The 24,328-nt window shown below is 33.5% G+C and overlaps 1 protein-coding gene across 1 annotated transcript in view; it reads right to left on the bottom strand.

Moving 5' to 3' along the window:
• Positions 1-23,453, bottom strand: part of LOC145279698 (uncharacterized) — a 155,573-nt gene extending 132,120 nt beyond the window's left edge. The window contains exon 1 of the mRNA XM_080130979.1: positions 22,372-23,453. Coding sequence (XP_079987105.1) covers positions 22,372-22,672 — 301 coding nt within the window. The 5' untranslated portion in view covers positions 22,673-23,453. The remainder of the gene's footprint in view (positions 1-22,371) is intronic.
• Between the last annotated feature and the right edge of the window lie 875 nt (positions 23,454-24,328).

The raw sequence follows: 24,328 nt of genomic DNA on the forward strand, positions 1-24,328 counted from the left end.
CACACATATATATACACACACATGTATACACACACATGTATATACACACACACATATATATATACATACACACATATGTATATATATATATATATATATATATATATATATATATATATATGTACGTTATCTATATATACGTTTTATCATTTCCACAGATACCGCGATATTTCGACACAAAACCTATCCTAAGAATTCGACTGCATTGAAATCGTAGAGAATAGAAAATATCATCCACATATTGTTTCTATGTATGTTTTTTTTTTTTACATGTTAGTCACCACTTTTCAAGGCCCGGAAGCCACTCGGGTATAAGGGTTATTGCGTGTACAGTAATCAATGGGATAGTATCGTAGTACTCGTTAATACTGGAGATTTGATAAAGTGTCTTACTTAAGAGGGCAGTTTATCAGGAATTTGTTTATGTTAGACTTGAAGACATCCAAGTTGTAATCAGGTGGGGAACAGGCAAACGGAAGAGAGTTCCACAGGCGCGCACTTCTAAGGAAGAAGCTTTGTTCATGGAATTTACGTTTTGATTTAGGCACAGATAAAGAGTGGGGAAATTTTTTGATAGTGGTTTCAGCTAGGCGGGTGTTTATGGTGAAAGATTGGTGAGGTGGGGACAAGAGATTGGAGCTCAGACGAGCACTTGCCATGGAAATAAGGATAAAACAAAGACAGAGTCGCAACGTCTCTTCTGACGGAGAGAGGTCGCAGGGAAGAGAAAAGGGCGTCCCTCACTTAGTCACGATGTCTATTTTGTAGTATGTTGAGACGACAAAATCGGAATCAAAAATGAGAAAAATCGGAACCCTTTATGGTATCAGAATCAGAATAAAAAAATGTGACTATTTTCTGATTCCAAAAACGATTCTCTTAATTTTTCTTTTAACTTTACTTCCATTCGTGGTACTAATAATAAAATTATGAATAATTATTTATTAAAAACTAAAATGGAAATCTATAAATCACCCCTGCAGACATTTTTACGTTTTCGAAAATAAATGTACATATTACATGGGTCTTTTAGGGTAATCCGAATTTTTTTTAAATACAACTCTATAGCATAATATTTAGAGATTTTGAAAAACTATCGGAATTTAGATTCGGTAATTGCATCGGAATCTGAAAACTATTGGAATCGTCCCATCACCCGCTGCTATATAAAAAAAAACAAATCACCGTTGATAAAGAGGGACTACTCAGTCAAATATTGATTAACAGTTGAGTCAAGAAGTACGACATTTTAAAAACACCCGGCTGATATTTCATTGTTAAACGTTTGCACTTCAAGTTTCAATATTTTAAACACAAAATAGGGCATGTTTAAAGTTGAGGCATTATAAAGTTGGATTGATGAAAAATGGGATAAATTAGTTTTGTCTTACAATATGGAAATAAGGTCAACAGAACTTGTTAATCGCGGGTCGGCTTTAAGTACACGATCATCACGAGATGACGTGGGGGTCATCGGATGATGATTGGTCGGAATGCGGGTCGGTGGCAAGACGACAGTACAATGAAGATTAAAACCAACGTAGCGGTGGAGGCGGTGGCCAGGTGTCAATAGAAAGTCTCAATTATGACGGCCAATTGTACGGACTGGTCGGCTGTACCCAGTTACACTTAGTTCGTACGCGCCGCTTTCTTTTTACCTATGTACTTAGCCCTATATATATATATATATATATATATATATATATATATATATATATATATATATATAATGATAATCACAATGATAACGTGTGATTATCGAGTTTAAACGTCTGAAGTCATAGAATCGGGTTCTTTCAAACTTCGCGGTTTTTAATGAGAATATTTATCTAAAATTCCATTGCAACCAGTCCGTTTCTGAATTTTTAGCTAAAGGTTGATAAGCCGTATTATTTGGATACTTCGGACTACTGTTCTCATCTTGAGTGTTATTAACACAACGTTTCGGCCGATGTAACCTCTAATCATCTTCAAGTGTGTCCTGTCGACTCGGAAATCTTTCTGTTGAACTCCACGGAATTTCGGGCTAAATCCTTCATTTAATACACGTAGGTAGCGTACTGTCGTTCCGGCAGGCAGAATATTTGAAGTAACTGAGAATGTTATTCTAAGTATCGCTTCAATCACCGGAAGAATATTATTTATAACTGAATTTTACCAAACACTTTATTCACACGTCAATGTCATCCCAATGAGACTATTAAGAAAATGATAATTCATTCTTTGATGATGGGATTACTGTAAATAATCATCCTTTATTTTAATAACACCGGTCTGGACTTTATAGAACTGATGATCTATAGCCCTTTGATAAGTGTGATTTATTTTCTTCATTTCCTGGGGCTGGTTATAAGAATATCAACGGTAAACAATGTTCTATCAAAAAATAATAAAGGACTTTTTTTTATTATTTTATTGCTTTGTGGCGGGATTACCGTATTGAAGGAACATAAAATATTTACTTCCTAGATTCTTCTGAGACAAACTAAAACGTGACTTCCTTTAAAAGAGACGTACATTTAATTGTTGTTGGAAAAACACAAAAGACTCGGAAAAGGTTGTTTTACGAGGAAATCGTCCATTTCCGTTCTATGCGTTCAATCAGAACCAAGAATTCCATTTAATTGCATCGTATACGAGTGGAAGCTATTTTTCAGATGTTATCGCTTAGTTTTATGGTGCATTGAAATCTTTTCTTTTAAATAAAAGTAGAAAATAAACTTAATTTACTCGAAGTGAAAGGCTATGAATCTATCTGTATTGCAGCTTTTACGTTTTTATTTTAACGACACACGTGCTCGAATAAATCTTAGTCGCATAGGTGGTCGCGATATAATGGATGACGATGGATGACAGGCACGTGTGTCGGAAGAATGACACAAAAAGAGCTCAACATTGTAAAAGACAGAGCGATATAAAATAATCCTAAATTATGTGTGTGATGATTGTCTGTCCTGTAATGGACTCGGAAACAGAGATCTATATGAAGATCAAACGCTAAATATAGCGTTTGCGGTTGATATAGATCTCCGAGTCAAAATTATAACATAATATATAATAATATAACACAAAAGAAATGCTCTTTACTAAAATTTTACGAGATATCTGGTATTAGTATAAACATGTAATGTGAACAGATATCTTGCTGCACAACACCTTACATAGTATTACTGCAACTTATGTGTCCGATAGTAGCCTCCTACACCAAAGTGGCACTGTGCCTTGTTTGGGGTGAAAATGGAATTTTAAAAAATGGGCAGTATATTCTACGTATTTGTTTGCATTTGAAGTTAAGTACTTTTTAGAGCAATAAAACGATTGAGATATTTTCTAGTGATGTAGCAACAGATTCAGAATTTAGCGTTCAGTATAGTCTGCTGATTGACAGACTTTTGATTTATTTAAAGGAACTGGTGTTTTAATAAGGCCATGTGGTGTAAACCAATCAGAAACGGGAAGAGAAGTTTGAAGTAGTTGTACACCCACATCCAACACAAAAATATTTTTGATAAAAAACGTTTTGAATTATTATTAGTTTCATATTCGTGTACAAAACATTGTACGCATCCACCGTCAGAGTAAGGAAATTATATATCAGTAACGACATCCGCGACAATTCAACAGTTATAAACTTAATCTATTGTATTTCGCTACTGTACATTTCATAGACTTCCAGCAAAAACGCAGACGCCAGGATATTATTGTACCATCTTTGTCCAAAATTAAACATGCTTACAAAGTATTTTTGTTCCTTTCGTTTTACAATATGTATAGATATTTTAGTTATGTTCTCGTCAGGTTAGATCAAGTGTGGGTTTGATAAAACTGTGCCGGTGGAACGAACTGAATTCGAACATATAGCACTTAGGTTTTCAGTCCGTGTCATTAATCACCATAATTCCTTAGCTCCACCCACACTATATATATATATATATATATATATATATATATATATATATATATATATATATATATATATATATATATGATTAAAATTCTTTTTTGGTGGTACAAATACAAAATTATTGCTAAATATAGATCAATTAACATGATGATAAAACAAAACTGAAAATAAAGGCTAAGTAACCAGGTATCGTTTCTGGCTAAATAGTGCTAAATCGAGGCAAATTGCGATTGAAAAAAACATTTTCAGGAATATGGCGGGGGAGAGAAAAAAATTAAAATAAATAAAAAAATAAGCGGAGAAAAAAATTTCTTGGAAATCAAACTAAGAGATGTTCTTTTTGCTTGCAAAGAGAACGTCTCAAGGACTTAATAAAAATGGTTTCTAGACTTTTTTATGAAAGAGTGAAGGCGATTTAATCAAGATCGTAAACATGTCACAACTGAAAATCGAAAACCCTATGTATTACTCAGAACATCCAAAAGTGAAAAATCTGCATAACCAATCTTTGATGATACGTGTTGTTTTAAGCGAAAATCCAACATTCGTGATGCCCGCACAACATAGTGCGCAATGAAACTACATTTTAATAAATAAATAATAGAATTATTATGATGGGGGTGGGTGGAGAACATCTTTGGAAATGAACGACAACATAGGGCTAGTTGAAAAAACAACGCGTTGGTTCGATACAAAATAACTACAAGGGGATTTGCTTAGCAAATCGGTCACTGACATTACCTAGCCAAGGTATACGAAGGTATAGGACATCTATTGACTGCAGTTTCTTTAGATTTGTAAAAATTGAAAACTTTCTTATTAATAATAGATTTACCAATGTCAAACGTGGCAGCCCTTGTTGCAAAGAGCCTTAGTAATAAATTTAAACTCGTCATCCAGATTGGCTTCGGAACAAATCATCAAGGACCTATGTGCTAAAGTCTTAATTAAATTAAATTTTTGTAAGTAAGTAAGAAAACATTAAGTTTTGGAAACAAGAACATCTAAAAATGAAAGAGTAGAATTTGCTTCTTTAACTACCGTAAACCGGCTTTTGTTTCGTTGACGAATAGGCAAACCAGAAAATAGACCCTATTCGTGAAAACTTACATATTAACCAAAGCCACGGCCACACCAACTTTCGCATTTATTTATTTAAAAGACAGAACAATCGCACACACACACAGACACAGACACACACACACACACACACACACACACACACACATATATATATGTGTGTGTGTATATGTATATAGTATGTGTGTGTATATGTATATAGTATGTGTGTATATGTATATAGTGTGTGCGTGTGTATATATATAAAGTGTGTGTGTATATATATAGTGTTGGTGCATAATATCATTAAAGTTGAATTCAACCGACATAGTGGCGAATTTAATCAATTCTGCGAAAACAGTTTCAGGACTTAGGGGAGTTGAAAGTTGATTCCGATATAAGGCTTTAGCACAGATATTAATAGTTTCTAAGAATGGAACGCATGGGAAAAGACTAGAAATATCAAAAGAACACATGAATTTGTCAGAATGAGTATAGTTTTGCATAAAGTTGGCAAAAGTAAAAGAATCTTTAATACGAAATAAACTATAACGGCTTCCAAGTTACTTTTTTTTCTCTCCCCCGCTATATTCATGGCAATTTTTTATCGCAATTTTCCTCGATTTAGCTTTGTTGAGCAAGGGATGAAACCTGGTAAGGTAGCCTTTATTTTCATTTTTTTATTTCCTTTTACTCATCATGGCAATTGGTGCATATTAGGTCATACACACACACACATATATATATACACATATATATACACATATATACATATATATATACACACATACATAAACACACACATATATATATATATACACAGACACACAAATATATACATACACACATATATATATACGCACACATATATATATACACACACATATATATACATACACCCACATATATATACACATATATATATATACACACGCACATATATATATATATATATATACACACACACATATATATATACACACACTTTATATATATATATATACATTCGCACACACTATATATATACCCACACTTTATATATATATATATATATATATATACATATGCACACACTATATATATACACACACTTTATATATATACACACGCACACACTATATACATATACACACACATACTATATACATATACACACATACTATATACATATACACACACACATATATATATGTGTGTGTGTGTGTGTGTGTGTCTGTGTGTGTGTGTGCGATTGTTCTGTCTTTTAAATAAATAAATGCGAAAGTTCTAGCATATATCTTGTTATGAGAGTTTACCACTCAAACCATTATGACATATTTCCATTCTTCCGGTGTGAAAGCAGACTCAACAATATTGTTATATCGTCTTTGACCAAAAAAGTATCGTTTTGTTTGTGTTTCATGCATTAAAGTCCGCAGACAGCGGTTTCGTTGTTATCAAGAATTTGTAATGTGGATTACGCACATCAAAGCGATCAGTTAAATGAAAAGTGAGAAATAAGTCGTAATTCGTGTAAAGGAGATAATTTAAGTCGAGCATCAAAACTGTAACTAAAAGAATTACAGCCTATTTCTCACTTTTCATTTCACTGACCTCATAGATCGAAGATAATGTTTAACGCCGTTAAGCATTTTTTTCTTTTGTTTACATTTTTCTCCTCGCTAATGAATATACATTTAATCCTACCAGCTCTCGCAGTCAAACACACACATACACAATAGAATATATATTTGTAAGTTTTGAATATATCTAAGGCAATTAAACTACACAGAATTTTCCGCGTTTTATCCGATGAATCATCATAAGAATGATACGACGCGGAAATTTTTTTGTACCTTAGTTACCATATATAATTCCAAAATTTATAACCTAACTCTACTAACGCACTGAGCACTGTCGAAGTAAATACTGAACATAGATACATAAAATCTTATGTAGATACATAAAATTATATATATATATATATGTATGTAAATAATATGTATTCATATATATTTTATATGTATATGTATTTGATTTATATATATATATATATATATATATATATCATAGATTTATTATCATTTCATGTTTATGTACACAAAATGCTATAAAATTATATCGAAAATATTGTGCATATATCTTTTATCGTTTACGTCAACAGAGCCGAATATGTGAGTAGACCTCGGTAGGACTATGAAATTATATCTATTGCAATAGATACAGTTTCATGCTGCCATCATATAAATAAATATATAAATATTGTTACTTAGCATTCGATGATAAAAATATCAACACGAGACTTATTTTCTAGAGTATAACATACTCAACCTCATCTCATATCTCTGTATATAGATTCTTTAAACATAAGGTGTAATATAGCCGTCATAAATATAACATTTATTCAAGTGCATTAGAAATAGACGCGTAAGAGATTTAACACGAACCTACTCCCCCACTGAAAGAAAGGAGGAAAAAAGAAAAACACATTAACTTTCTGTTAAATAAATACAAACATTTATTTTCGTTTTAAAAGAGAGAATGATCGCTTTTGCTTGGTTGCTTATAAAATCAGAGGAAAGTGTTTAGGTTGACGCGGAATATTATTCTTAATTTTATTGCTATAACAAATCCTCGGGGTACGATGTGTTATAAATAGTATGACTTTTAAGTTCTACTGGGATAAGAAAAAAGATGGAAGCGAACCGACAGACAGACACACAGACGTTGTCCTAAGTGTCACGGTATTTTATATATATGTACTAGCAAATATGCACTTCCTTCGGTCGTCTATTTTTGCTAACCTGCGAGAATGATATTATAAAGATGGACGTATACTATACTCAGCAGAAAGAGATACCGCTTAGGATGATCGTATTATGACGAACGAACATATACTATATCACTGTCCCAAAAGAGAAGGTAATGCATGGGAAAGAAGCCTTACCATAACAGGCCAAATACTTTACAACCTTTTACAAAGGATTAGGAAATGCTTGGAAAGATAATAGCATGACCAGAAAAACAGATACTACACTACGTGCAATGAGAATGAAATACTTCCTATGTACCATGTAGGACGAATATATGCTAAACTATCCTCCATTACTGGAAAGATGGTCTCATGAAAATAAAACACATCATACGCAACCATACCCATAAACAAAGAAAAGAGAAGACAGTACCTGGGGTTATATAAGAATAGAACAGACACTACACTACACTCTGTTTTGAATATTGAAAGATACGACATTCGTTTGAAATCGTATCATTAACTTAATTGAGTATCAATAAAATAGTTTGGACTTCAATACGGAAACAACAGTATTTTTGGCTACAAACAGATACCAAGTCTCCTTTAGTAATATATATATATATATATATATATATATATATATATATATATATGTGTGTGTGTGTGTGTGTGTGTGTTTGTGTGCAAAATAAAAGGGATTCAATAACATACAGACAGAGAGAAAGAGAGAGAGAGAGAGGGAGAGAAAGAGAGAGAGTTGGTGTAGAAAGACACATAAAGAGACGGTGAAAGGGACACACAAACTTGTTACGAGATTGGTAACTTTGTGAATAGATTAAACAATTGGGCTAATTAAAACTATCAAAATAGACATTTTAATTATATAACTCAATCCCAAAACTAGGAAATTTTAACGGAGATGTTTTTGATTAAAATATATAAAGAAAAACTTTAAAGAGAGAATATTGATTAACTGTTTCCACTATAATATAGCTGTGTGTGTGCGTGTGTGTAGTAGTAGTAGTAGTAGTAGTAGTAGTAGTAGTAGTAGAGTTAGTTGCAATAGATTAACTAAGTACATATGAAATAATCTACCGGCAAAAATTTTTATGCCGTACCGTTTTAATTGATAATGTATATGTACATGCGTAGATATAAATATATCCATAATTATGTAAAATTATAACTTTACCTATATGAATATTAAATTAAAGACCTCAGAGATTTGGAAGATGTTCGTACTAGTCTGAGATAAGCCCTTTACAATCAGTCCGACACTGGCTATGTTCTATCTGACAGAGGTAGTATTCTGTTCAGTTTTAAGCGGTCAAAACTTTGAGAAAAGGTTAGTATTTTTTATTACATTTTCACCCCAAATAAGGCACATTGCCATTTTGATGTACTGGGCTACTATCAGGGACATAAGCTACATGGGTACTATGCGGGGAGTTGGGCAGCAAGATGTCGATTCACGTTACACTTAAACTTCTTCGTGTCAGTACAGTTGGGGAAGCAGGAACCCGGAAGGAAATTCCAAAGTCTAGCAGTTCTGGGGAAGAAACTACTGAAGTAGAAGTCTCTCTTACATCTAGGGATCTCTGTGAAGGGGTGGGATTGCACTTCTTGTCGGGTTTGTCGGGAGTATTTACATAGAGAGGGTACAAGTGCTTGCAGTTCGTCGGAGCATTCACCATTAAAGTACTTGCAGAACATGCAGAGGAATGCTACATTTCGTCGATGGGACAGAGGCTGAAGATAACAGTTCAGGACCTATCAGGTTGGCGACTCTCTTTTTAACTTTGTCTAGGAGTGAGAGACTAGTAGCAGATGCTCCAGCCCAAATATGACAACAATACTCCTTACATGGGCGAATGGTGGCCTTATAGAAGTACAGGATACTTTCGGGCGTTAGTAGCTTTCTAGCACGGTAGAGAGAACCTAATTGCTAATTGCCTGAGCACACCTGCGGGAGAATACTAACGGATCTGCTCAGGCGCTTTTTATAGGTGAAACTTTGTTGCACCTAGTGGATTGGGGTATTCCACACCTAGCTGACCTTGTGTCTAACCTCCGGCAGGGGAAGTAAATATACACACATAAACTTTATACGCACATGCTCTCTCTCTCTCTCTCTCTCTCTCTCTTTCCCGCAATCTCTCTTTCTCTACTCTACTCTGATTTCGAGCACGTGGTACCATAGTGCAAAAACTAATTTATTACATTGAGCATTTCTAAAACCAAGCCTTCCTTCTCTCTTCACCAACGCCTGAGGCCCTACTTTGCTTGCGGCGAAGTGAAAGTCTCTGCCCTAGAAGAAACCTATTACTTAACAATCTCTCAGGACTGGCTTTGGGGTCAAGATCTTAAAAGTGACGATTTCTGTCTTCGTCCTTGTTTTTTATCGCTTAAGTAAATTTCCGTAGACAAAACTTCCGTGAAAACATAATCACCGAAGTGCTTCCTTGCAAACTACAAATATTTGTTTTCATATCCGATGTCAACAAGTACCTGTCATAAACAATCCCATAAATAATCGAACAGTAAATTGCATTGGTTTATTTCGGTTGACAATCGTTCTATCGCATTGACGCTTACCCTCGAGTAGCTTTGGACCTTCATAAATCGTATCCTATATATACATATGTAAAAGTGTAATTGTCTCTGTGTGTACATTTCCCTAACAAACTTCTGTCAATTTTCAGTTGATTCGAGATTTGACATAAGATTTGGGAAAATGTTTTAATCGGTTTTCGACCAGAAATGTGGCTATCAAGGAGTCAAAATTCAACAATTTGACATTTGAAAACTCTACCAATCTCCTACCAAACTCCTCCGCAAATTCTGGGTCTAAACGCTTGAAATTTTAGATGCAGATTACTTGGACATAGATCAAACTTTTAATTTGATTTGAGCCCAAAACAATAAATGCTAAGGTGTCAAAATTTGGGTCGAGATTTTTTTTTAAAATTGACATCTGCGGTCTCTACCAAATTACTCAGCCAATGTTTAGTCTAAACATTTGAAATTTTACATAACGTGTATTCAAACATAGGGCAAACGTTTTAATCGGTTTGGGGTGAGCGACGTTTTTGAAACTGGTTTCCATAGCAACTACGTCGCTTCAGAGACTACTGTTGCTACCAATTCATCGCTATCGCGAAAAGAGACGTAACAAGTGTAACAGAGAGAATTAAAGAATGAAAGGGAGATAATTGGGGTATTTTATTGAAAGCAGACGAGTGCCGTACATTGTTATTACATATGTGTGTGTTTATGGGGGGAAAAAGTAACATTGAAATTAAACAAAGAGCAAGCGAATTTATTGGACGCCTGGAAAAATGGATTACAATAGAAAAATGCGAGCATGAAAAATAATATGGTTAAGCTTAAACATGGAAAAGCAAAGGACTAGTTGTTAAAACTGGAAAAGAAAATGGCAACATATTCTAGTAAAATATATAATAAATTTATAACTTAAAATATCGCACTATTACGGATTTTTTAATTCAATTTAACATTATGTAATAAATTTTTAATTCTGCATTATTTTAAGTTATAAATTTTAAGTTATAAATTTATTATATTTTTTACTAGAAGATCTTGTCATTTTTTGCAGTTTTAACAATTAGTCATTTACTTTTCCATGTTTAAACTTAACCATATTATTTTTCATGCTCGCATTTTTCTATTGTAATATATATATATATATATATATACATATATATATATATATATATATATATATATATATATACATATATTCGATCTCAATTTAATGTACTTGGTATTCGTCCCCCTTATTAATTATGATACATCGAAACACTATCTTTTAATTAATAGTCAATGAAAGCTCTATCTCCTAACAAAGACAACAGTCGAAAAGCAAATCGATCAGGGTTTGCATTTCCTCAGATGGGAATAATTAAGTACTCGAGATTTTTCTTGAATAATACTAAATGGATTTTTTTAGACTTTCGTTTTCGCATATTTCGTTTTTATTTGTGTTTATTCTTGATTTATCAGCACAAATTAACTATAATACTCAACTTTTGATTAGCAACAAACAAAAAAAATACGGTAATCAGAAATTACTTTCCGTTCGCCAAAGCGTATTACAATCTTCAACGACGATGAAAAAAATCCGCAGCAGTGTTATCTTTTATATCAAGCAAGCTGTACATACTCGGCGTTGCCCGGGATAAAGTGAAGTCTTCTTACATTTTAATTTTGAAGAAGTGATGAAAGTGAATCTTCAGTTTATTTTCAGCAGTATTGTAACTATTATAATGTTCTTTAATTCTCACATTATGAGTGCCATGTTTTTGACAAAGGCAGCAATAATTGCTGTTTCCTATGTCCGACTCCACCCACCTAACACTTATTTGCATAAAGTTTTTTTACCTTGAAGTACTTATTTTAGCTTTTTAAATATTAACACTGTCTGGAGCGAACAGTGGTTTTAGCCATAATCACTAATGCTAATATAAATTGCAAAGTATGTTTTTTATTGCAAATAACACGATTCAACATCAACAAATGTAAATTTGTTTCTCGGGTCTTCTGGTCTTGTCTAGTTATCGATCAAACCACGTAACATAGTCACATTAGTGATAAACGATGTTTGCTTTGCAGCTTAAATGCTATAAAGTCCGACTTTAGCAATCCGGCAAGATAACTTATATGTGTTAAATACTGGATACCGTGTCTGTAGGAAATTGACATGTTTTTTGATGGATTTATGGTGTCAATTCTAAATATCTGTTGACGTGAGTAAAAGTGTATATGCCAAAAAGCCGGTTCAACTGTAGTATAAAATCTTTTAAAATACTTCATCCAATTTACTTTCTTTTTTCCTAATAAAATGAGATTAAATTGTTTGTATATTTTACGCTTTTCCTGAAATAGAAATGTGCTTAGTGTTTTAATGCATATAAATTTCAAGTTTGATACCGAATTCCTATCGATGACCGAAAGGTTTGTTGCCTTTTTCAATTATTATGTTCTCGAAACGTATTTTCATTTTTCTTCTAAATTCGATCAATGCGGTTAATTTCGTGTAAGAATGTTCAAATTTTATATTCTGTCTAAAAAAACTTGCTTGTTTTGTGTCATAGAATTTTAAATAGTAACGTATGTTTTGCAAAGAAAATAAGAACAACAAAATCAATTTGGTTGCAATTTTGCAAAGTAATTTAAAATTTTATTTGAGGATTAAGAAATGCAGCTTAAGGTTAATCGTCTTATTCTAAACTGATGTCAAATCTAGCGAAATAGGCAACATATTTATTATTATTATTATTATTATTATTATTATTATTATTATTATTATTATTATTATTATTTACTGACGAGGTGTAAATACAAAGGCCTTCATCAAAGATAGTGTTCCTTGGAGTCTGAGTGACAATAAGTCTCTAAGATTCCCAGTACTCGCCATCTCTTTCGATGACCTTTGGGGGATAAGTTTGCGTTATCGCAACAGCTGTTTACCATTATTATTAATATTATTAGTACCACTACTACTACCTCTACTATTACTATCACTACTACTAGTACAGCTACTACACATTCTATGGCTCATCTGTGCTCTGAAAAACAACGATAAGAGAGAGATTTAAAGAACTATTATTCGAGCACTTTTACAATATCAAAAAAAAAAAAAAAAGAAAAAGAGTGAGAAAAAATAAATATAAAACAAATAAATATAATCGAAGGGATTTTAAGTTAGTTTTTTGCCTGTCCGGGTAATTATTTTTTTGTTATAATATATTTAAAGTATTTGTTTTACGTGTAAACAAAAGTGGTGTTAATTTTGTTTAGTTAGCACAAAATAAAAATTGGCCATCTCCTTACAGCCATGTTGAGTCTTAATAATCACTGAAAATCGGAAATTAAACAACATAGTGGTAGAAACACATTCAATAAATGTCACCAATCGTGCGAAAATATAATGTTTTTATCAGTATTTTGTTTAATTTTTAATTTTGGAGCAATTACAGAGGCTCGATATGGCGGTAAAGAGATCGCTATTTTTTGTTCTAGCTTTAATTGACACTTATTTGTTTTAATATAAAGGGGGAAATGGGTTTACAGTAAGCTAAACACAACAAACTTATCCAGTGAGTAGAAGTGTAGTGTATCTTGCCTTTGGTAACATTTATTTGTTTGCCCCTTTTTTGTAGGCAATTCTAACAAATGACTCACAAAAGAGGTTCCCATAAACGAAAAGCAGAAAACAATTGATCCAACAAAATTGAACGTTGCATTCCCGCAAACAAATAATGGATTTCATTTTTCAATTTCAATATTTGATCGACGTTGTTTCAGTTAGTGAACAATTGTAATTCGGCCGCTTACCGCCATCCAAATTTTAAAAAAGAAATGCCTACGAAGCATTTTTTTTTTCATCCGCTACATCAATATTAAAAAAAAACAAACTAAAAACTAAATTCTCAACACAACGATTCACATGTAGCTAACCGGTGTTACCGGGGAGTCTTTTTAAGAAGATCGACATTTTTTGTTCTAACAGGTTGACACTTATTTAGGTACTTGTACAGTTTAGTCAAGACATTAAAAAATGAAGATATTGAAAAAAGTGTAAATTGTACGTATCTGTTAGGGAATGAAGTTCTCTGAAAAAAAATTGTCACTTAATTTTATCAGGTAGTTTTCTTTTTACAGCGAAAAAAACAATTTGCTATGATACCGAACAAAATGTTCGATTTTTAGGAAGAAAAGCTAGTATTAGAGATGAGGAGGGGTGTCAGCGCTTTTAATAGAGTTATCTCCCTTTGGCATTTCTAAAATTCAAACAATTTTTTTTTAATCCAAGATGGCTGCCTTCAACGCGCTCTCATAAAAACGTGTTTTTCCGCTGTAAAAAACAAAAAACAAAAAAAAACTACTTGATGAAATTAAGTGAATTTTTTTTCGGAGAACTTCGTTCTATAACGGATACATACAATTTACACTTTTTTCGATATTTTAATTTTTTAATGTCTTGACTAAACTGTACAAGTACCTTTATTTGTTCTACCGTAAAAAAACAAAAAAAACACGATTTACAGTTTTACTTTTTTTTTTAATCATGACATTTGTTTACTAAATTATTTTTATAAATATGAATTCTACTTACTTTTCACTTTTACAATCATCTTAAAAATAAAAAAACTTTTATAAGTTTTCTCGTATGCTGAATACGAATATCGCATTTAAATTTCGGCAAATAGTTTTCCGGGTGTTAAAAAATGTAATTCCTGATGTTATCAGTTGTGACCATTGTTGTACGCACAAGCGCGCATATTTTGTTTGTTTTTATTAAAATGTCAAACTTCATTAGGAAAAAATTGAAATGTATTTTGGTGGTATTAATTTCGTAAATATTTTTTAATAGGATTTTACAATTTTTGTGCTTTACGCACTTGCATTTTTGTTTCAAGAAAGATTCGCTTAAAAACAAGGATTTATTAGAATAGCTAACAAAGCAAACTATGGCACATTTTTGTTGACACACTGGTTCTCGCAAGATCATCAAAGTTAAGCAACGGTGAGCCTAGTCAGTGCCAGATGGGTGACTATTTGGGAACGCTGTAGGTGATCTCGGCTTATTCCAGCATTGTTTCCAGTCGTTTTGAATTTATATATACTTGTAACTAGAACTAAAACAGTGGGCATCCGTTGTCTGAAAAGGCTTAACGGAAATGTAATAAAAAAGTATATATATATATATATATATATATATCAGATAAATGTTCCTATTAATTGCCTTCCCACGAGGGCAGAGCCAGACACAAGAAAAGTTTTTAATGTGGGGGAAATCCAGTTCCCCCCAAAAGGGGTACTCTTGATAGGAACAAAAATAAAATTGTTTAAGTTATGAAGGAGTACTCCTTCACTGACCGAGGATAGAAAGGCTTACCAAAAAGCAAGCCAAGTTAAGCTTCTAGCTACTTGTATATGTTTTTTTTTTTGGGGGGGTTAACATATTTTAAAGTTTTTTTTTTAAGTTTAAAGTATAGGTAAATTTAAACCAGACGAGTTAGAATGAAAACAAAATGGCGGTCACATTCGAACCTCCATAATCTCTCGAATACAGAAAATTAAACAAAGCCATTATAAATGACATGCAATAAATATCACCAATCGTACGAAATCGTAATTCTCTACCAGTATTTTGTTTAATTTTCGATTTTTGATAGATTATCAACGCTCAATTATGGCTCGAATGAGACCGCCATTTTGTTTTTCGTCTTAACTCGACACGTTTTACATTACTTATGTTTTCCACTAAAAACACGTTAAAATTAGTTACAGCACACAAACAACTTATTTTAATAGTAACTTAGCCTGCGTTTGCTAACATTTCTTGGTTGTATATTTTTTCCCCTTTTCCTTAGCTATCCTAGAAATAACCAATAAAAATATAATGATTCAACGTGACACAAGAAATACACATAGACAGAGTTTTATTAGCATATAGTTTCTTAGCACGATACGTGCTTCTGGATATTTTTAACCAAATCAAAACATTAGTGTTTTCGAATGTTTTTGCATGAGGATTCATGATTTGTATTATTCGAATGCTTCAGACAATTATTCTCATCTCGGATGTTATTCTACCAACGTTTCGGCCGATGTAACTACCTGCCATATGCAGGTGCGTTTCGATGAACTCGTGAATCTGTACTAAATTTCAAATTAAATCTTTTACGGAATCCACGGAGGGAGTTTACTCTTATTCCTTCACGTATGACCGGGTAGATACGTTAAGTAATTAGTGGTGGTATTCTTGCATTGTCCGTATCGAGGATTGAACCTTCAACCTCCAGAAGATTGTCATTTAGAACTGAGTATTACTCAACACTTCTCATAATGGACAATAATTCTAGTATGACTTTTAGGATCCATAAGCCTATTAGAATTTTAGATGTATGATGTAACTTTATTATTATTATTGGTACACACACACACACACACACACACACACACACACACACACACACATATATATATGTGTGTGTGTGTTATGCATATATATTTATATGTATATACGTACTAGCACCCAGCCTTGCCTAGTCGTAAAATACGCTTAAATATAATATTTTTATTTATGCATACCAATTCTCCACCGATTATTATATATTATATTGTTCCCAATACATAATAGTGATTTTAAAAGTTAAAAAAATATGACTTGGGTGCCATCAGCAAGAATCGAAACCAAAACCAAAACTTATGAAAAATTCCTGGTAAAATTATTTATTACAAGATTCAAGCAAGGTAAGACGACCGGACGGTCAGCAAAGTTTATTTAGTTTATAATTATGCGTATCTGTCTGTGTAGTTCAGAGAATAAAAAGGATAAACAACAAATATATATATTATGTTGGTGCAAAAATAATGTCGTTTTTGACGTTCAACTTCATCTCAGACAAACGACATTATTTTTGCACCAACCTCATAATAAACTCACCCGGAATTGCCCGGTCGTAAAATATGCTTAAATATTATATTTTTATTAATGCAGATTTCGGATTTATTATTATATTATATTGGACCCAATATAGAGTAATGATTTAAAAAGTTAAAAGAAATGACTTTCGTGCCACCACCGAGAATCGAGACCAAAACGGTTAGCTTACGATTTACTTTTTCGTTTTACTTTAATGCCTGAAATATACAGACATGTTTGCTGCAAGGTAAAAATTAAAACATGAACCAATAGTTATTACATTAAGCATGCGTGTTCGGAATGCCGTCGTTGGACCTTCACCTGGCAAATTCCATTTCTTTAATTTTCACACTTTTGCATCGACTTTACCCGGCTAAAACCCAAATATAAAGTTTCGCATGGGTCCGAATGCCCTATATTCTAAGTTTAATGTCTGTAGACCAAAAACTCACAAAGGAGTTTGGTAGGCAAATTTTGTTAAACAAATATACGCATGCATAAATATATATGAAAAGAGGTTTTCATTTACTATAAACTTTCTACGCAAATATTACGCAAGTATAAATCATGTAGAATATCTGCGTGAATATAATTACACGTAATAGTAAACTAAAGATGATTATAAGAAAAACGAGAAAAACTATTAAGAAATTAACGTCAAGGATAAGAGTTCATATATTTTATTTTATTCAAATTAAAACAATGTTTCTATATGAACTCTCATCCTTGACGTTATTCTTGCATTGCCTACGCACAGTTCAAACATTTCAAAATACAACCGCTAGATACAACACGCAGCTCTTTATACACTTCTTTCTCCAACTTTACAACATAGCAAGGAAGAAGAAAAGGAAAAAAAAGAAACAAGAAACAAGACAACACACTGAAGATGGAGTATACCTCTGAAATATATTTGTGATAAATTTCAAGCAAGTAAAATATTTGTTTATTTTACTTAATATTACGTTGTGATTTGGCTTTCAAGTGCACTTGGTGCGTATTTTATTTTATTCATATTAGGAAATTAATTTAAATAAATGTTTAAAAGAATATGCAAATTAGCTAGATCTTTTGCAGATGAATGCAATTCCACGACCCATATATAAGAATGTTATACTTGTTTTTTTTTTAAATAAACAGAAAAAAGAGGTTTTAATATGAATATGAACACACACACACACACACACACATATAGGTGTTACCAAAGGCAAGACGAGTTACTCTCTCTTCCATCTACTTGTGTAAGTTTAGTTGTGTTTTAACGTATTTTAAAGCATTTTTGGTTAAAAAAAACACGATTGTCCATTCTGTTCGGTTAAAAAAATAAATAAAAAGAATGGCTGCCTTAGGTATTACACGAGGATCCTAGATAACGCTTAAAATTCGACAATTAAACACAATACTGGTTGAAACACGTTCTATAATTATCATCAATCCAACAAAAATTTTATGTTCTACCAGTATTTGTTCAATATTCGAGAGCTTATGTATGTGTGTGTGTGTGTGTGTGTGTGTGTGTGTGTGTGTGTGTGATTTCAGACTACAACAACTGGCAGTGTTCCCTAGAGTCTGGGTGACAACAAGTCTCCCCAGATTTCCAGTACTCTCCGTCTCTCTTGATAATCTTTGCGAATCATTTTCATTATCGCAACATTAGCTTGACATTGACTTCTCGCAGGCAATGACCAGTGGTCATCACTAGAATTTGAGTGGTAGTAAGCCTCTCCAAGGTTTCAGTCCTCTCTGCACTCACCCAATGTAGGTCTGGTTATTGTTTTCTCTCCTGCCCCTTTCCATTCTCCTTAACCCTTCGACTATTTCTTGATACACGTAATTAAGCTACAGATCCACTTAAACCAAAAGAAACACGCATCTTTATAAGACCCCATTCACTTACCTGGCACATCGATTTACATGTCGATGCTAGCTTTTTGGGTTTTTTTTTTGTTTTTTTGTGGGTAGGTGGGTGGTGAGGTCAATTTATAACTTTGCACTTTCAGTTTTATTGGCTGCATCTGCCTTGTTTACTTCCGTTGCAGTTTCTTTAAGTCGAGTTTGTGTTTTTCGCTCGTGTGAATTAGTTTTCGCTTCTGAGTGTTCTAATTAAGATTTCAGCTGTTTTCAGCATTACATTTGTTGCATAGTCTCAGTCTTCCCATCGATTTCGATTTCTCCTAGACTTTTATCATTAGTGTTGTTGTTGTTGCTGTTGTTGTTAGTATATTTTTACTCATAAAAAGTTGTCACATTAATGACTAATAGTGATTTCTTATTGGTAAATGCATGTGGTGTTCCCTGGAGTCTGAATGACAACAAATCTCTCAAAATTTCCAGTACTCTCTGTTTCTTTCGATAACCACTACAAATCAACCGACGTTAGGTTTTTGCGGTTTTTACAGAAAGGTGTAGGAAGGCGTCCGCCTACACGCAGCAGAGCTCGTATCCCCATATGATAATCAATATGGTACTGACCCGGTTCAACGTTGCTTAACTTTGGTGATCTAGCAACTGGTGTGGTAATATGATTACGCAGTGGATTTAGGTGATAATAATCCTCCTCGACCCTTCATGACTAATTTATGTTGTACGATCCAGGGTTGACGCAACCACAGGTGCGTTTCATTTATTCATGTTATAATTATTATATTGTTATATTATTTACTCACTATGATATTTTAAACGAGTGATTGCTAACTACTATCAACAATTACATGTTTCCTAAAGGCTAAGTGACAAGTCCCGCCAGATCCCCAGCAGTAGCACACTTCGCCTCATTTGAAAACAAATAATGCTGTGTTGTCGAAACAGCCGTTTTCCATTGATTTCCAGCTGGCACTGAATGTTGGCCTTACCTTGCATTTGAGTTGCAGTAAGCCTTCCACACATTCTACTACTCACGACATCCTTCCAGTTAAGGTGCAGGTGATGCTCTTTCTTCGAGGTTTTTCTATCTCGTTTGACGATCATCTACATTATTATGATTGTTCTTTGTTATAACTCTATGATTACCTCTTCATTTTGAAACATTTTTTACATACAACACTTAAGGCACAATAATATCATTTGCACATAACATCGATATAATGAATACATCATTAATATAAACCCGGACAATGGCATAGTATAGTGGTTACAGGCACGTAATGTGTGCTCATTTTACCGGGTCCAAATTCTATCGGAGTTACTGCATAGTGCATCGCCTTCACTAATAAATCCATATACCCTTCCCACATACACTGCTCAAATAGTAGGATAAATTGGACTCTCAAGCCTTGGCTGTATAACCAGATTAGATGAAGAAAATACTCCAAAATAACACTAGTCTTTCTCTGCTTATACCGATGTTGTTTTTCATTTACATTGGGTTCAAGCAATGTCAGTGTAGGATGTATATTAAAGTGATAAGACAGTTCTAATATATTTCCCAAATCCGATACAATTATCGATTCTGTGTTAAATGTCTGATTCCGATATAATTACAGATTCCGATTATTTTAAAATCTCTTAATATGTAACTAGAATTAGTTTTTTTTCCATTATTTTTTCAAATTACCGTAAAAGAATATGTAATATGTTCATATAGTTTCGCACTTATTGCCTGATCTATAGGTTTTAATTTTAGTGGTACTTGAAATCAATAAATAGCTGCCAGTTTATAATTAGCACCATCAATGGAAAATTTAGTTTGAAGTAAATACACACAAAAAATAAATAAAAATAGAGAAAGAATCGTTTCAAGCATCGGAAAATAGGAGAAAATTTTTCCGATTCCAATACCGCAAGAAGTTTTCGATTCCAATTTCAATTAATCGTACAATAATAATAATAATAATAATAATAATAATAATAATATATGTGTGTGTGTGTGTGTGTCCGTTCCACTGTTATTTGGAAGCTAGTGTAACGATCTGGCTGAAATTTTGTATGGAACTTTGTTATGAGACGCTATTATGACATCTGTTCGATGCAGAGGTAGGGATGAGCCCAAATTTAACAATATTCAACCATCAATTAAGCATAAAACACATTTTAAGTCAACGGACTATAACTTTTGCCAGTTTTTAACAGGATAAAACTCTAATAATAAACTTTTTAAAATCACAAAATCAAAACACAGCCAAATTAATAGATTAATAGAGGTTGAGAACCCCTGCCCTGCTCTAGAGCAAGAGCACGCTATAAAAAATGACTGGACAACGCCATGGATATTTCTCATGCGATTAGCTATAAACTAAGCCCTTTTCAAGCATGAGAAAGAAAAGCTTGGGAGAATAGACTTCTTAGAGCTCTGCACAATAACATATCTTAGCCAACAGAGAAAGAACAACTTCAACAATAGTCGCAAAATGCTAGTGGTTGAGTGAGGGGTTGAGGGAAAATCTATGTGCTAGGTAAGTGAATGGGATCTTATAAAGATGCGTGTTTCTTTTGGTTTAAGTGGATCTGTAGCTTAATTACGTGTATCAAGAAATTCATGTTTACATAGCGTGTTTGTTTATTTCACCGTGACTGACGAAAAAAAAAAAAAAGACTATATAAAACTTTAAAAGGAAATAATTGGTGTTATCTATGTTACCTCGCTATTTTTTTCAATTGTATATATAAGTAACATTCAATTTTTACGATATTTTTGTTTATTCAATTTTTAGGTGAAAGTACAGACTTGCAAAACACCTTTTCCATGTTAAGAAATGCTGTTTTAATAAGGTTTTTATTTCAGCACGATGACAGATGCATAAGTAGCGACTAATTTAACTATTTTTACTTTTTATTTATTTACGCCATTTTTTCTTTTACTCGGAGGTAACCGCCTATCGACCCGTAGGCCACTCTAGGAATATTAATGAGTGTTACGTAGACGATAAGAAAACACCGCGATAATCAGTAATGAGGGAACCTGGATAGGGTTTAATTATCTAAGAAGTTGGGTAAGCAAGAACTTATTTGCATTAGACTTGAAAACGGCCGTGTCATAGTCATTTGGAAAGTAGCCCCACGGTGTTGTGTTCCACAAACGGAAGTAAACTTTGCTGATATGATTTTCGTTTAGTTTTAAGCACAGCAAGAGAGAGAAGGAAATTGTTGACAGTCGTAGGAGCTATGAGATTATATGTGACGTGTTTTTTAAACGGAGGGGGGGGTCAGAAATTGAAGCTCAGTCGAGTACCTACTAGGGTGTGAAGAATTGAGTATATTTATTTATATAATTATATTACTCACCTATGCTGGCGTGTATGCTCCGTACTGTATTCCCAAAGTTTTCTTTTTGTAACAACCCATCTCGATAGCGTTCGTACAACTCCATCATGTAACGTGGGGGTCGCGCCGGTTCGTCCGGGTCCGGTAAAAGCCTGTTGTTTTTATCGCGGGGTAAGCGACCCTCGTCAACACCGAAGAGCACCTTCATCGACTGCTTTAACATAGCAGTGTGCATGTCGCCGTAGTGGGTGCTGTGTTTGGGGACACAGCGAGTCGGACCGAGGGCCAGAACCAATAATAGTCCAAAGAGACAGGTGTGCATCGTCACAGGTGTGAAATAAATAATTTAAGAAAGGGGTAAAAAAAAAGAAAGGTTTCTTTTTTTTTTTTTTTTTGTAAATAAATTCTTCAAATAACTTGATTTACCGTTTTATTTATTTATTTTTGTTGTGTTTGTTGTGTTTGCTTGGTTTCTAGCCAAAACTTTGTTAAAACTTAACTTTTATATAAGGAAAAGAGTGACCCGTTGCGTTGCGATTGTGTTCGCTGTTTTCGTTTTAAATTTAATTTTTTGAAGTTTAATTATTAATACTTTTTTTGTTTAGAACTTTTTGTTGTGTTCACTATGATCGATTTAAAAATCGATTTTCCTTTTTTTCTCTTCTTTTTCGTTGTATCGGTTTTACCGTTTATCCAACCCGAGTCCGAATCGAAAAGATCGATCGACTCTTGCATCTTGTTTTTTTTCGAGTCATTTCTTTTTTTTTTTAATCGTTTCGTCTTTTTCACATTCGATAAATAAAAACTTTTCGCTCTCTCTTTTTTACAATTAAAAGCTTCTTTCAGATCCCGTGAAAGACGTTCGGTGGTTTTGTTTGCGGTTATTGTGGTTTCTTCTTGTTGTGGAGTTTTCAGTGTTCTCTCAAGTCAAAAATACCTGCGGTTGTTGGCGTCGTTTCCTCGCCTTCGTTCTGGCCGTTTTGTCGTTTACTCCCGGCGGTCGGTGAGGGATCTTGTGAATGATCGGTCGGAGAAGCCGTACTCATCGGAGGAGGAAGAGTAGAAGTTCAAGTAGTTATCACTAGTAAGTAGTAAGTAGTAGTAGTAGTAGTAGTAGTAGTAGCACTTGCGGTGATAGGGGAGGGAAAGTGGAAGTCGCGGTGGGCGGGGAGGAAGCATGTTTGGCCCCGCCTTCTTTTCTCAACAGGAACTGAAAAGAAAGAAAGAAAAATGAAGGTGGAAATTGGGGCGTAAACAAACGAGAGAAAGGAAGAAGTTTCGCGGTGTTTTGGAGAGCGTCAATATACCGAGACTGAAAATCGAATTCAGTCTTCGTCTTTTTCTTTTACGTTTTCTATCTTCTCTAAATTATCATTATTTTCTGTTTTACAAGGGAGTCCCCGGAGTCACCACTTACCAAGACCCGAAGGCTACTCGAGGATAAGGGTTAACGAATATAAGGTGGTTGTTTAGTAATCGTTAATGGTGTAGACTGGGTAGAATTTGGATTATTTAAAAGGACGGTTCAACAAGAACTTGTTTACATTGGACTTGAATGTTACCATATTGTAGTTGCCCGGGAAATACGCTAATGGAACAGTGTTCCACTTGCTGGCAGTTCTAGGAAAGACGCTTTGTTCGTGGAATCTGCGTCTAGAGTTAGAGAGTGGAGAAAATTATGGATCGTGATTTTTGGTGAAAGTTTGGTAAGGTAATAGATTGGAGCTCAGTCGAGCATTTGCCTTTAAAATAATGATAGAACAGACAAGCTCACAATGTCTCTTCCGTGGGAAAGAGGTTGCAGGGAAGAGAAAAGAGTATCACATATTAGGTTTCTCCATTTTATCTTCTTTTTTTTTTAATTTCCTTCTCTTATAAGTCATTCAATCATTTACTTCATTTCTTATTATTTTTGCAATTTTTTCTTATCGTTTTTATGCTTATATTTCTCCCTTTTCTTTTTTCTTTCTTAGTTTTA

Source organism: Euprymna scolopes, chromosome 7 (assembly GCF_053919585.1).
Source record: "Euprymna scolopes isolate OS-2025 chromosome 7, ASM5391958v1, whole genome shotgun sequence".
NCBI classification, from domain to species: domain Eukaryota; kingdom Metazoa; phylum Mollusca; class Cephalopoda; order Sepiida; family Sepiolidae; genus Euprymna; species Euprymna scolopes.